This window comes from Lutra lutra, chromosome 14, assembly GCF_902655055.1.
Source record: "Lutra lutra chromosome 14, mLutLut1.2, whole genome shotgun sequence".
In the NCBI taxonomy this organism is placed as follows: Eukaryota; Metazoa; Chordata; class Mammalia; order Carnivora; family Mustelidae; genus Lutra; species Lutra lutra.
This window is the reverse complement of record NC_062291.1, coordinates 5,603,242-5,619,094: the sequence shown is the minus strand read 5'-3', so window position 1 is coordinate 5,619,094 and position 15,853 is coordinate 5,603,242. Positions and strand designations below refer to the sequence as shown.

At 49.5% G+C, this 15,853-nt stretch overlaps 1 protein-coding gene across 1 annotated transcript in view; it reads right to left on the bottom strand.

Annotated features, from left to right (window-relative positions):
- The window catches only part of SLC35F3 (solute carrier family 35 member F3), a 122,615-nt gene that overhangs the window by 94,965 nt on the left and 11,797 nt on the right, over positions 1–15,853 (bottom strand). Inside the window, exon 2 of the mRNA XM_047703587.1 lies at positions 11,513–11,837. Coding sequence (XP_047559543.1) covers positions 11,513–11,837 — 325 coding nt within the window. The remainder of the gene's footprint in view (positions 1–11,512; positions 11,838–15,853) is intronic.

Here is a 15,853-nt window from a genome sequence, read left to right as displayed (position 1 = left end):
ATAATAAATAAAACTGCCATTTTATGTCTGTAAATTCTTAAAAATTTTTGCCTACTCAGAATTCACATAAACCCCATGGGAGCTCTTGGGTAGTGAGGTTGTCCATGCACACCCCGTCAAGGGTATAGATTTTCAGATCAACTCTGACTCTGTGGGCTGGGCCAGGAGCACGGGGCCTATGTTCATTAGCCTAATGCTGGCTGCAGGGTCAACGCCCCAAAGTCGGAGCCTGGCACAGAAGTTCAGTTCTGATTCATGGTGTGGGAGACAGGTGGCATTTCCCCACTCGGTGATTTTCCTTCTTTTAGTGGCTCTGTGGTCCCCTGGAGCCTGGGATTCCTGTGTGTGTAGCCAGTGGAACAGGGAAGAGGAAGGGCTGGAGAAAATGCCCACTTGCTTTTTATCTGCCTTGGCTGATACAGAAAACTTTGGAGAGAAGTCATTGGGCCCAATTTAGATGCCAAGGGAAGCAGGGAGATACAGTCCTTGGCCAGGGAGCCCCTCCTTGCAACAACCCTGTACCACAGTGAGAACCAGGGATCTTTGTAATGTCATGCAGTCCCCATCCCTGCTGTTGGATGATTCTAATCTATCTCGGTGCCAGGACATGAGGGGATGACAGTGGCTTGCTTGGGACTCCTGAGAGCTGGGGGCTTGGTCAGGAAACCTAGGTGTGGGGGGGGTCTCATCCCACCTCTGTAGAAAAGATCCCTTATAAAGCCCCACAAGTCCCCAGAAAAGATTTTGTAAAAAGCATATGCGCGTATGCCCCTGTCTGCCTTGTCAATTCCCTCTGCTACCTACATGAGAGAAAACATCTTTACTAAGGAACAAGGACCTCCGGGTTGCAACTCACTGGCTTTCATAAGAGCAAATGAATAAAAAAACAAATAAGCATTTAAAATATCCAAATCCCCTCCACATTAATTCATAACAAAATATTAAGAAGTTTGTCCCCATTCTGTTGGTGGAGAAGTTAAAGGCTTTCTCTGGAAAAAAAAAAAAAAAATTCTCTTCTATTTCCCTTCCAGAAAAACCTGTAGCGGAGTAATACCATATAACAATGTGTTCCTGCAACAAGGGAGCTTTAGTTTCCATTGCTTTTAATTTATTTTATGTTATAAATTAATAATGTATTTGTGATGGAGAGTAACTCATTAAATGTAAGTGTCATAAAGTAAGGCACTCAGATAAGAAAAGCGTGAAACGATCCTGATGGGCTCCTAAATGTTATATTAAGTATATAAATCATTTTGTTTTCCCTCTACTTAAAGCAGAGAACAGCTCAGGAGGTAAATGTAATTACTATAATTCTATTTTAAAAGGTCCAGGAAGCACGAGAATAGAATTTGTGCAAACACTGAAAAAGGCAGCTGATTCTGGCCAGATCTGTCATCTTCTGTGACAAAGTCGACTAGATCGTCTGGGGTGTGGCCACCAAACCAATATGCATTCTCAGGACCAGGCCCATCCACTCCAAGGCATAGGGAAGCCACTAACCACTGATGACCTGGGCTGGAAAATGCATCTGAAGTTTCCCACGGAGTCCGCTGGAAAGCCTCCACCCTCTCAGTCCCAGACCTGGAGGGGTTTGGTTGGTGGGAGGGTGGGTGGATGGAGGGCCGGCCCGAGAGGGTCTGCACACAGGACCTGTTCTGCACTGGCTGAAGCCGGAAGTGGGTAAGATGTATTCTGGTGATCAGCAGGGGCTGTCCCTGTGAAGCACTCGGCATGGATGCCGGCTGTAGGAGAGGGTTTGGTTTGATTCTCTGTTGAGAATTGGGCCTAACAATTTCTGGTGACTGCTTTGCCCATGGGCTCCCGAATCCTCAGCTGAGGAAAATCCACGTGGAATGTAATATAAAGAAATAACACTGGAGAAAATTCAAGTGCTGAAAACCCCTTTGCTCTGTGGCCCCACTGGAAAGAAAACAGCTAAAAGAAATATGGTAGGTGTGGTAAGGCTGTTGAGGCAGAGAATGAAAATTCACCACCACCACCACCACCACTGTAACCACAACTCCAGCAGTCCGGGGAGCAGTGACCACTACCAATTCAACACCGACCAATGGCCAAGTTCCTGGCAGGCAAGCTGATTTGTGCAAGGTTCCCCCTTACCTTGCAGTCAGCCTGTGGAAATAGGCTTTATTGGCCCCTTTCTTTCTTCCTTCCTACATCCCCCCCCTTCTTTCCTTCCTTTCCCCCCCTTTTCTTTTTTTTTCTTTCTCTCTTTCCCCCTCTTTCTTTCTTTCAAATATTTATTTATTTTAGAGAGAGAAAGTGAGAGAGAGAGCACACATAAGTGGAAGGTGCAGAGGGAGAGAGAGAGAGAGAACCTCCAGCAGCCTCTCCACTGAGCATGGAGTCTGACAAGGGTATTGATCCCATGACCCTGAGATCATGACCTGAGCCAAAACCAAGAGTCAGATGCTTAACCAACTGAGCCACCCAGGCACCCCATCCCCCATTCTTAAATATGAGAACACTAAAGCGAAAGGAGAGCTTATAAACAACTTATCCAAAGTTGCACAGTTTGTAAGTGGTGGATCTGAGAATGTGAACCAGCCTGACCCCAGTGCATGGGGTCCCTCTTCCCTTGGCCATGTGGCCTCCTTCCTCCCTGTATCCCTGGGGCCTGGTGTGGGATGCCACTAGTAGGTGCACATAGTATGGGGCAGGATGAGCGGTGAAGACTTTGGAAGCCATTATAACACCTGTTCCCATAGACATGGGTGGCTATTCCAGTTTAGCTAAGAGTCGTGTACAACAAAGGCTTAGGTAGTTCCAGTGGAAGAAAACTGACGTGCCTCTGCTTTAGCATTCTGCTCAGCACCAGCATTCCCCCCCTTTTCCTTTTTTTGGCTTCCAAAAAATCAAAAAGAACAAGGGCTTGACAGGACACTGCTTTTTAGACAAATGAATCACCCTGAATTTCTGTCTGGCTTTCAACTCATGTAACACATGAGTTCCCTGCCCTTTTCCTGTCAAACTTGTCTCAAATCTCACCTCTGCCAAGAAATGCCCCCATCCAGACAGCCCAAAATAATGACAGGGCAGGATACCGTTCTCTCTGCTATGGGCTCCACACCAGCCATGTGGCTTAGCTGAATACTCATGAGAAGAAAGACTCCGTTTTCTGTGTTTGGGATATTCTCCATCATTATTACCACCATCACCGTCACCTACATCACCACCACCATCATCATCGTCATCCCCATCATCACTGTCATCCCCATCATCCTCATCATCCACATCATCCTCGTCATCCCCATCATCACCGTCATCCCCATCATCACCGTCATCCCCATCATCACCGTTATCACCATCATCCCCATCATCACCGTCATCCCGATCATCATCGTCATCCCCATCATCACCGTCATCATCACCATCATCATCCCCATCATCACCATCATCACCGTCATCATCACCATCATCATCATCACCATGATCACCATCATCTCTATCATCTTCACCACCACCATCACCATCTTACAATCTGCAGAGAATGGGAGCCATGGTTTGTGTGAGTCTGGGGATTCACATATGAAGTCAACTGAAGAGGGATACAAGACCTCTGGACCAAGTGTAGTTTGGAGCTTTATACAAACCATCATATTTAAGCCTGTGCAACTGGAACACAAGATCTAGACAAGAGCTCTTCAGAGCCCAGAGGAAAGACAATCCCAGCTACAACCCCCAGAGGCTGGTATTGGGGGCTCTGTTTTACAGAGAAGGCGTGAAGCTTGGAGCTTTTGGTGACCAATCTATGGCCATCTAGTGAAATAAAGGCAAAGCTGGGCTTTGAACCTGAGCTGTCCAAGGACAAGCCTACATCCTTACCATTTTAATACTGTGCCCCTAGTGTCGGTGGGTGGCTTTCTTATCCACTGTTTCTCTGTCCTGCCCAGGAACTGCCTCCTTGTTCTTCCCCATAAGAAAAGAGTGTTGACCTATTTCCTTCCTGGCAGTGTATCTAAAGAGATCTGGAACTGAAGAGAACAAAGGTCTCACACCCCTTCTCTGAGCATCTGGGGCCTCTTTGATAATATGGATGAGTTGGATCAGAGAATCCTCAAAGTCCCTTCCTGATCTTTTAAGATCTCCGTGCAGGTGATTTTTTTCCCCTAAATGTGGTGAAATTTTTAAATTTCAATATGCCTGTGAGCTGGCTTACTAGCCTTGACTCTGACTAAGAATCACATGGAAAGTAAGAAATGGCTCAACACTAGCTAGGTGGGCTGGGCTGGGTCTGTGTCTCCCACTGCAGGCATCTTCCAGCAGCCCATACACACCTGTGTGTGCCTCTCCGAACCTTCCCGCATCCATGCACAGGGCCCCTTCTCCATCATCTGACTTGTACAAATGTTAATTCTGCTCCTCCAGGATCCCTGCTCTGGAAAGCGACTCCTTCTTGCTCTACACCTTTCGTGCCACTGCAACTTGGACCTTAGCAAAGGTTCACAAGGGCCTTGGCACTTTGTGCTAAAAATTTTTACCATATTTCTTGTTGACAAGTGTAGCCTAAGACATCTGGACCCCCAAAGGGCCCTAATCCCATTGATATGGCAATTATTTTAATGGATACTAGTCTTCAAACCCACAAGCACGAGTATTGGATCTGACCTTTTGCAAAACTTCCATGAACTCACATGGGAAAGCGTAACCTTGTTGTAGCCAAATTTGACGTGCTCTGAAAGGACAAGGTTAAATTACATCACCTTTGTAAACTACTGAACTTCAAAGACAAACCCCTGACATCCCTCAGGGATTACCAAAGACCTGAGAAAACCGGGGATGGACGGAGGCTGAAGTACAGTGAGAGCAGAGATCAGGAGCTAACACGGTATTTACTACTTGCCTTAGGGACAGCTGGTCAACCACTTGTGGAATATTCTGGACTGTCTGGCTGCCACTGAATCTCCCTGGGATGGAATGAGCAGCTGTCTAGCTGAGATGCAGGGGTGAGGTGGGGATGATACATGGGGAGAAACAAATGAGCTAAACTACCAGCACCATGAGGAGAGGACCCTGTGGAGCATGGAGGGTGCTTGTCACCACTGGGTCACAATGACAGTGCTCCATGTCTCATTTCTCCACTAACGCATCCTTGAATACTTCAAATGATACCTTAAAGCAGGCAGAGATGATCTAAACCTGTGTCAGCCACGCCTGCCTCGTTTCTTCTTTGGCTGACACTGGAACCCATTACGACTTCCCATTCAGACCTGGAGCATGCGGCTTGTGTGTGCCGATGGCTCCGTGTGCATGCGTCTGTGCGTGTGTGTGCCCGTGTGACCACGTGTGCAGTCTCTGGGGCGGGTAGGGAGGAGGTGCTCTGTCTCAGCAGCGAGCCTGACCTAAATCTCTTGGCACAAAGATGGTGACAGACCACTGCCATTATTTACCACCCAGCGGAAGACACAGGCCGATTAAGAACTAAAGTTCCCCAATTTTTGCCCATTTTTTTTTTCTAAACCGGTTATAAAAACAAACAACGAAACATCAACCAACAACTGAAAGGGCTCTGGACGTGTCGCTGCTTTGGGAGTAGATGATTTTGGAGAAGAACACAGGAAGTAAGACTGCTCTGAGTCAGGAGGAAGGGGGAAGGCAGGAGGAGGCCCTAAACACGGGACAGTTTGTGCCTCCCTCCACCAGTTGGACCCTCTGATGCTGGTGGCTCAACCAGGGTTCTCGGGTCCCACTGGAGGCCCAAAGGATCAGGCCTCCTTGCCACCTGACCCTGTATCCAGGGGTGCAAAGGTAGCCCCCCCCCCCCCACTGGGTTATGAGCAACTTGAGGGCAAGAATGTGGTTGGAACTTCCGTTCCCCAGTGCCCTGTGTGCAGGGTCAGAGTAGACAGCCGGTGAGGGCTTACTGCAGAAATGAATGCCTGTAGAAATCAAGAAGGAATGAGCCGGTGGGTAAGCAGGGCTAACCCCAGGCATTTGGGTCTGGGTGGGGTAGGGAGATGCTGGGGTAACCACAGGCCTCCTCAACAGACGGGTCCCCAGCTTGACACCATCGCCTCCCCACTCAGCACCCCAACCCTCCAGCCTTGCTTCATGGGACATATCATATTTTATTTGTTTATTGTTTGCTTCCCCACTAAAATGTAAGATCCACAAAGGCAGGGATTTTCACTTGTTTTGGTCACTGTTCTTATCCATAACACTTAGAACCTTGGCAGATTTTGTAGAACAAATGATGGCCTATCTCCATCCTCCTAGAGTGGAAGGCCACTGTACCTTGATTGCACAGTGCCTTCAGCCTATAAAGAGCTGAGAACAGGCCAGAGCATGTCCGGGGCTCAGAGTAAGAAAAGTCAACCAAAGGAGACCACCAGCTCGCATCAGACAGAAGGTCCCATGCTGGGGCATTGCTAATTAGGGCTGCTTTGGTGATGCCTTAGCATTCACATTGGGCCCCACTAACATGTGCCAAAGTTTCCTAGAAAGAAGATTCTCCCCCTCTTTTCAGAATGCTGAGTGTGCTGAGGAAATGACCACCAAAATGCTTTTCACCAAAAGCATTAGGGTGCTTTAGGATGAAGAAAAAGTGACCATTCAGAGCAAGAGATCTGACTGTGTAATACTTCAAGATGTACACTTATAATCTCGGCATTTCTCAGAAACTGGGTTCTCACTCCCCACCACCCCAAAAAAGAAAAAAAAAAAACCCAAAGAAATAAAAAGTGAAAACATGTGAGTCACTGTACTGTTGATGTGAAATGGGGCATATTCTGTAAGCTATTATGGAATTAGCGCTTGGAGCCTTACTTCTGCAAACAGCTCTGATGATCTCTGTCCTCAGCTCCAAATGCCCCCAAGGATCCCATTGCTTCCAGAATAAAGCCCTTGATCCAACAGCACCCAAAGACCTTCCGCTCTGGGCTTGAGTCTGGTACAGATCTAACGTCTGCCCTTGCCCTGTCCACGCACTCCAGCTGCTGCCCACCTTCCTACCTGACTCCTCTTTACAGCTCATTCTGGTTTTCATGTGGGTCTTTATCCCAATCAGTTGTGAGCTCCTACAGCGAGGAATATCACCTGCATTCCCCACGTGTGCCCGCATGCCCCATACGTGGAAGTCAACAAGTGTTTGTCCAACTGCACCACTCCTCCTGCCGGGGACCAGCATCCAAGTGCTGTGTGCTTGCTTTCAAAGAGGCTGTTCCTTGGTCATCTCGAAGAAACCTTCCCAACCTGCCCCAGGACCCAGGCACCTGGCCTCTTCCCCAGGCTCCCCTGTGCACCCCGCCCACCTTGCTTGCCTGACTCCCATAACGGGTGCTCATTTATTACTATGTCCCTAGTGCCTTGCCCAAAGGAGACGTGCGATGCCTCTTGCAGAAGGAACAAACCTTTGGATCCCAACTGCTCCACTCTGCTCCACAGACCCGAATGTCAGAGCTACAAGACCACACAGTTCCTGCGTTAAGTCCGCACAGCTACGTACACACTGGGTCCCGGAAGGATTTAAGATGAAAGGCATCAAAACTGCCCTTTCCCCTTCCATGGCTCTGACCGTTTCTCAGTGTTTCTAACACAGAATCTGTTGGCTAGCTTACAGAAGCCCAGAACTACAAAAGGCAGAAGAAAACTCTGTCACCACTGTATCGTTCACTTTCTTGGCAGCTGCGCCACAGCAGAAGGTCCTAGCATTTGCTTATGAAAAGAGGTCACTATGGGTAAAAATTCTTGGAAGGCCTTCTGACAAGCGTGCAGGAGCCCTGGACCTGCTCTGGCTGATCTCTGCTGCCTGTGGCGGCCCCTGGGATCTGAGACGCTGTCCTCCTGTCCCAGAAAGTTATACCTCTCCAGGGCACAGACCTGATGTAGCTATTCTCCAGGTGCCCAGGTGTGGAAGAGACTCTGGGGACTCCCTCCCCTCTGCCTTTCAGTTGTGCCTGCAGTTTCCTACACTGCCCACAAGCATCTCCATGGCCAGAGCCTGTCCTGGGTCCTGGGCACTGCTGCTTCCTTGGCGCATGTCAGCAAGGAACGGGACCACAGGCTTGAGACTGGAAACCCGGGATGGTTGGGCAGGAGGGTTTTCACACTCACGCTCCTAATTCCTGACAACGGTGCCCCAGCATGAGAAGCCTGGTTCAATCCCAGGAGGCCTGGTGCATCCGGAGTGGATTTCTCCAGGGAATCGCCCCTGCATGACCCTGCATGACCCTGCATGACTCAGCGCTTGCTCTAAGACCCACTCCTGCCGTGTAAATAGATGATCGCAAGGCACCCGATAAATGAGGCCTGGGATACGTGCTTGGATGTAACCCACCGAGGACAGCACAAGGCAGTGACGGTGCCACGCATTTTAATGGTGTTTCACGGCTGCTAGGGCACTTGCGTGTACAGTGTCTCATCTGATCACCCAACAATCTCGTGTGCGAGACAGTGCGTGTGTCATCATGTTCCACTTACAAACGAGCATCCGAAGTTCGCGGAGCTTCCAGGACCACCCGTGGAGCCCCTCCTCCCTCGAAAGTAGCAGGACCGGGGGTCAAACATCCCCAGAGCCCGAAGTGAGTCACTCATCAGTGCTATGTGGTATGGTGAATCCTGACTCCTGCACTCGGTCACACTGGCAGCGTTTAAAAACCTGTAGCCAAGTCTCCCACCTCCAGGGCTGTTAGAGTCCAACAGCGGCCCCAGGGCCAGTAGCAGCACCAGCAGCATCCCTGGGAAGCTTGTCAGAAAGGCATAATCTCTGATCCACCCAGACCTACCAAATTAATCAGCGTCCGCTCTTCGGCAAGATCCCAGGTGCCCTCGCTGGGTTTCCAGGGCTCTGTGCCAGGCAGTGGACTCTTTCCTCTCTGCTTTGGCTGCCATTTCTAGCTTCACGTTGGGGAAACCTAGCCTAGCGGGGGGAGGGCTTGGGGAAATGAAACTTCCGTCTGATGGCTTCCTGACAGCCCCAAGAAAAGCTGTCTTCACTGCTTCCCTCTCTGTGAAAAAGGTTTCTATCTTTGCTCTTTTCTGCCCAGTCTCTTGCTGAAACACTTCTTTTAGCCAGACACACATGTCCTCAGCTCCCTCTAGATCTTTCCCTCACCGGCACTCATTCCGACAAAAGCCCCAAAATGGAAGGTGTGATTTCTGTTCTCCTTGGCTTCCAGGAATCCCAAAGTCAGTTTCGAGAACTGCTGATGTGAGCTGTGACAGAGTCACCATCTCTTAAGTCAAGTCAGTGATGTTTAAGTGTTTGTCTCCCTTTCCTGCGGAAGAATCTTTCCTTGCCCCTCCAGTGGTGTGCGCGGCTTGACTGGCTACCATAACGGTTGGTGAATGGACAGCTCTGCTCAGAGTGGATTTTCAAGGAAGATTTTATGAAAGTTTTTCTTTTTTTTTTTTTAAAGAGGTGGAGCTTAGATTTATTGGAGAAACTGGGCAGGGTGTTAGCCGGCTTCTCTGATCATGTTGTGATTATCGGCCCTGCCCGCCACCACTCTCCAGCTGACTCTACCTCCATCATCTGTTCATGGTCCTTCCCAGACACTTTCTACAGGGACACAAGGAGCCAAGGTCATGGTGGCTGAGGCCTGTGTTGAACTAATCCAAGTGAGTGACCTCTCCTTTTCCCCACCTGGACTCTTTAACCACCACAGAGCGTGGGTCCTTCTGTGTTGTTCTTAGCAGTCAGTTAAGGGCTGCGGGGCCTGTCTCAAGTGGTCAGCAGTGCCTGTCTTTGTCCCGAGGTGAGCAGTGGTCACATGTGGGACATGTGTGTAAGGTGGCCGCCCCGTCCTGCCCTCAGGGGAGGCCTTGTTTCAGCACAAGGGGTGAAGGGAGCAGGGAAGCACGTGTCGCCTTCTCTGCCAGTGGCCCTCTCTCAAGAAATGCCGCATACGCTCACTTTCAGCTCTTTGTTAAGAAGAAGGAGCTCGATATTCTAGTCGGTTTAAGGAAAGGGGAACTTCTAATGACCAACTATGCTGAGAGCTACACAACCGTCAAATACATCGTTTACTGAATACTGGTTCTCATCTGTGACCAAAAGCAGACTGTTATTTCCCTCTTGCCCTGGGGACAATTGTGGGTCTTACCAAAGTTGCTAAACCTGTTTCAGTCGGCTTTTGGCTGCTCTTCAAGAAAGGTACATTAAGTGCATCTTTGGTAATTTCTGGCTGGTCCATGAGCTACTGGTTTAATTTAATATTGAGAACACCGCAGGCTTGGGCCCTGGTTCTACACTCCAGGCCCCTCACTCCTGCACCAGACCCCGTCCTCAGATTTTGCTCTGAATCCTTTCCCCTAAGGGGACGTGCGAGGCTGCCTCGTGACTCAGTCCACGCTCACGCAGCCCTTTCCTCTAGATGCAGTGGTCTGATTTACAACTTGGTTTCCCAGAGGAGCCAGTCCAAATTACCTCCAAGCTGTACAAAAGTTGGGGATCTCACACCGCCACCTGTAACTTTACAGGGACATCTAATGGTTGGTTCCTGGAGAACCAAAGATCCTGATCTGAGTCTGGACCTCCGTTCCCCGAACCCTTGGCTCCCTGGACCCGTGGTGTTTTTAGTTATCTTATAACTTCTGATGGCAACATCAGAAGAGGGCTGAAGCTTGAAGCAGATAGTACGGGAGACCTGCTGGTTTACGGGGTGCGTGTTTGGTGAGGTGGGGTGAAGTGGGGAAGAAGGTGGTAGTGAAGGAGTGAAGAACTTTCAACTTTGAAAATCCCCGCCCCCCCCTTTTGGGGCTGACCCCAGCTAAGCTCCCAGGGCCCACTAGGTCACCTTGGCCAGCATTCTTTCCCATTTCTTTTCCGACTAGGTCAGATTTGGGCCAGCAGGAAGCCCTTGCCACAGCCCACAGAGGTCCTCCAACTAGGACAACCGTGAGATCCCACAACTGGCCTGGGATGAGGACTCAAGGTCAACACCAACGATCTGACTTCTGAGGGGGGCTGGGGGAACCCTGCCGTCTGTTGAGGAGCAAGGTTTGTCAGGGTTCCTGGCTTCTTTGTGCAAGGAAAGCCACACCAGTGGACTCCATATGAGAAAGAAGAGTCAACAAAATTCAGATACTGCTTTGATTTTGAGAGCCACGCTGTAGGGTAACCGGACCCAGGCAATCCCATCACCAAAGGAGGGAATGTCTTGGGTTGGAAGGGGAATGAGTAATCAATTCTTTGCAGCGAACATCTCCCCGAGGGGAGGGGAGCCACAGGAAGCAGCCATGTCCCCTGGCCCCATGGACTCATGGTGCTAACCCCAGCCTGAGGAGGACCCACCACGGGCTCTCTCTAGAAGATGTTGCCTTTTGTTTTGTATAAAGGAGTTCTTAGGGCGGAAGACACTGGAAGCTGGTGTTTACCATCCCCAGGGGGGAGAGAATCCCAATCGTAGCTCCACTCAGACAGCAGGTGACTCTGGGACCTCTCCCCAGTGCTCCCACCAGCCCAACACAGCGCCGGCTGCCAGGACAGCCCAGGGGCATCAGCACTCGGGAGAGCAGCCCAGAGCTCAGGGCCTGCCGTCCACAAGCTGCCTACCTGTATCTCTGCCTCACAGATTGCTTCTCCTCCGACTTGCAGACGTGCCCCACATAATACAACGGGAAAAACAGAAAGTTCCAGTTGGTGGCAAACCACGTCAAGGTGAAGGGAGCATCGAACTTCCTGAAGGTCAGCTTGGCGAGCTGCGTGGAACCCGCCCAGGAGGAACACACGCACAGCACCACCGCCACGCCCCAGAAAATCTTCTTGAGCTGTGCCCGGGAGCATCTCCAGCAGGGGTGGCTCGTTCGGCCGCTGGCATCCGCCCCAGCCGGCGCCTGGGCCTCCGCCGGGCCCGGGGAGTCCCGGGGGCGCTCCTCCCCTGGGGGAAGAGAAGGGGTTGGTTAACTGGGGGGCCTCCATACCTTCCCCTCGCTGCCCCAGACCAAGGCGTGAGCAGGAGCAAGGAGGCACCTGACCCCACTGCCACAGTCATGGCCTGCCACCCTGGGTGTGGGGATGGGGGGGTGCGAATGAGGGGTTGTGGCAGCAGCTTTCTGAACCAGAACTTAAACAGAAGACATTTTTCACGGGTCTCGTTACCCTCCAGGATCCTGACCTTCACAGTGTGGTCCGTGGGCTAGCAGCATCGGCACCCACCCCCCCAGCTTGCTGGAAACGGAGCATCTCAGGCCCTGCTCCCGCAGCCCAGAAGCCGAAGCTGCATTTCAACAGGTGATCTGGGTGCACATCAGCACTGGGAAGCACATCTCCAGCTCACTCGGGCTGAAGTCTTTCCACTCTGGTCCGTGTCAGCTCACCTGTCCTGCCGTGCAACAGGGGCACCGGGCATGCCAGGGGCCGGGGCTGCCTGCATGAGAAGGTCATAGCCCCTGACCTCTAAAGGCTCCCAGGACACTGCGAGAAGCTCTTCCCGCCTGTTACTTATGGGCACAAATGCCGAGACGCCCATCGTATTTTTGCGTTCCTGGCAAAAATAGACCTTGCTCTCTGATCTCTTATCTGCCTCGTCTTCCTGCTGATGGCCTTTGGTTCCACCTCGAAGTGTTACTTAAAAACCACAACCTCTGGCAGCCGCTGCTGTGGAAGGCCTCAGACACGCCATCCCAAGCCACGTGACTTCTGGAAACCAGGCTGCAGCCCACAGCATGGCTCTGGGGGCAGCGCTGTTCCCACAGCCCGCGAGGGGGTGAAGAGACCTTATTTCCCACTGTTGGGTTTTCATTCATGATTGTGTGCCTGTCAGTCAGCTGGAAATTCAAACAGAGCTGTAACGTGCACAGGGTGTCACCACGGACAGACGCAAGTATCCGGGAGATAGCGTACTTGCCTGCCATCTGCTCAGCCTGGCCCTTGGCTGAATGGGGGGTGCCCAGTGCTAAAAGGTGGTCTCTACCACAGGGGTACAGGAGATCATGCAAAATATACCAGGGTCACACCTACTCTGTATATTTTGTTTAATGACATTAAACCAAGCTCGTAATTCCTAAAACACAGTAATTTCACGTGGCAAATCCTGAAAGCAGCCTCTAATTCAGGTGTTAGCTAATCCTGTGATGAATGAACGGCCAGCCCCGGCTGTACCTGTTTTAGCCAAGGGTAATCCCAAGCCTTATGCGGCTTGTGAGGGAGAGATCACATCCTTTATTAGCCCCAATCCTACTCGGCCCTCTCTGTATTGTGCTTCCTAAACTGCTTTATTAATGTTTAATATCCGTCTTCCTCTTACTTCTCATGCGAGTATGTAGGATAGCCAGGAAGCCTCTGGAGAATCAAATGCATAACCATTCTCTGAGTTTCCAGCAAGGTGTGTGTTTCCGTCATGGAAGAGAGGACGGGGAGAGGCACAGGAGGGTGAAAGTAAGGCAGGGTCCCATCCTTCTGTGTTATGCCCTCCCACCAGGATGTCTGGACGTTGTTCTCAGTAAATCCCCACAACTTAAGGCAAATTCAGATAGAAGCGTGCACGTTTCAATTTATACACTGACTGCCTGACATCATGGGTGAGCCCGCAACCTTTCATTATTGGGATAATTTCCAGGCAGTGCTGGGGGTGATCTCTCAACTATCATTACCACTGTCAAAAACTCATATGGAGGGGCGCCTGGGTGGCTCAGTGGGTTAAAGCCTCTGCCTTCAGCTCGGGTCGTGATCCCAGGGTCCTGGGATCGAGCCCCGCATCGGGCTCTCTGCTCGCCAGGGAGCCTGCTTCCTCCTCTCTCTGACTGTCTCTCTGCCTGCTTGTAATCTCTGTAAAAAAAAAAAAAAAAAACAAACAAACAAACAAAAAAAACTCATATGGAAAAGACAATTATGGAGATAAAAAAAATCTGTGGAAAAAGAAAATACAGTTTCACACAACTAACTTCCTACTGAAGATGGACTCTGGAGGAGGGTGAGTAAATTCAGGCTATGGCTTGTTTTTTTCATTTAGTTCTTCATTGTGGCAAATTCAGTTTTAAAGCTCAAAGAATTAAGTGATGACAGATGCCATGTCGTGAGATGATGACAGAGAAAGTCACCAGATCATATGATATTGTGTTAAAATGCTCCCATAGATGTGGAATAAAGAAGTCATACTCTTAACTTTGTCACCCTTTCAGATCATTTAACCAAAGTAATCCTTAATAATATAGAAGCAATACAAAGATATCCAAAGCTAAAATCTATGCTGTTCTTTAAAAATCAGATAGAACAATGCTTCCCAACATGTTAACAGGCATTATAAGAAAAAAGGATTCCATGATCAGAAAAGTTTGGAAAATACTAGGTAGATCCAGGTTCCTTTGCTTTAGGAATATTCAGGGCTAATGGACGTTGTGAATTTCCACAGCCATAGAATGTGTGTTTCCTTTATTATTATTATTATTATTATTATTATTATTAAAGATTATTTGAGAGAGAGAGAGTGCACACACATGCGTACCTGAGTTGGGGAGGGGCAGAGAGAGAAGGAGAGAATCTCAAGCAGACTCTGTACTGAGCACAAAGCCTGACACGGGGCTCGATCTCATGACCCTGAGATCATGACCTGAGCTGAAATCAAGAGTTGGCCGTCCAACCAACTGAGCCACCCAGGTGCCTTTGTTTCCCATATTATTTAAATGTAATGCCTGCGGTAGGAATGGTACCCCTTGGGACGCACTTTGGGAAACACTGGAATAGAGCCACAAAGGATCCTAGGTATTTAAACCGAATTCATCACAAACTTTCCATTTCAGTGTACTGATCCTCTTATGATGATAATAATTACTTATCAATTTCATTACCTCACTCCTTCCTAATACTTCTGTTAGAGTAGACCTACTTCCCATAAACTAAAAAATATTCTTTGTACGTCATTTATAAAAGTACCGAAGAGCATAACTAATAAAGAATACATACTAATCTGAGTGCTCAGAGATAATACTGTTGAGATTTTGCGGCATTTTCCCTAGTCTTTTGTGTCTTTGTACCACACACACACACACACAGCAAAACTGGGATATTATATTTCATCCAGCATTCATTTAACCGAATGCACAAAGGCACGGACTTTCTCAGTCTCAGAGGGCTACACACAGTGTGATGTACCACAGGAACGTCTCAGTTGGCTAGGGAACAGCCATGAGCATCCGCCCTGTGCCATCCGCCCTGGACAGTCAATAAAATAAATACAAAGCATGATTACTCTTCAGGAACTTAGTCTGTCTGGAAGTGACAAACAAACCTAGGAAAGCATTATGGAACAATTATGTGCAAAGCAGATTTTGGCTTTAACGGAAATCCTGAACAGAGCATGGCCAGCGTGGGCTGTGATAACAGTGGAAAGAACCAGATGACGCAGAAACCTGGCCGGGCTCTTGAAAGACAGAAAGGCTCTGAGTAAAAAGGGGAGCAGAGTTCAGGGTCAGGAATACACATGGTCTGCCGAGGGGCAGTGAGCGAGGCTGTGGGATCAGAGCACCACTGCCGCCTTGCCCCACCGGGACACCCAATGTTGCCTTGGTCAGACATTCAGGCCAAGAGGAACAGAGAAGAATCAGATGTTAGTCCTACTTATTAGGAAGTACACACCCCAGTGTCTCTAACAAACAGCTAAAATGAGTTAAGGAATAAGTATACAGTGATATGATATATTCGGTTTGCAGGTGCACTCCTTTTCCACTATTGAAAGGTGGCAAATGAGTCCCATGTCATGCACTATTCTCGGGGTCATTTCAATGCACTGTTCAATTTATGCCCAGGCTCCAGAGAGGAGGAATGACAACGAGGGTGTGGGCAGTATCCCTTCTCAAGAGCTCCTCCAATCTTCAGGTGCAGGAAACGCTCGCTGACTTTCCTTCCCCTCCTAAATTGCAAGTCAAGCGATTCCTCTGCATTTGATTTCAGTCCTTT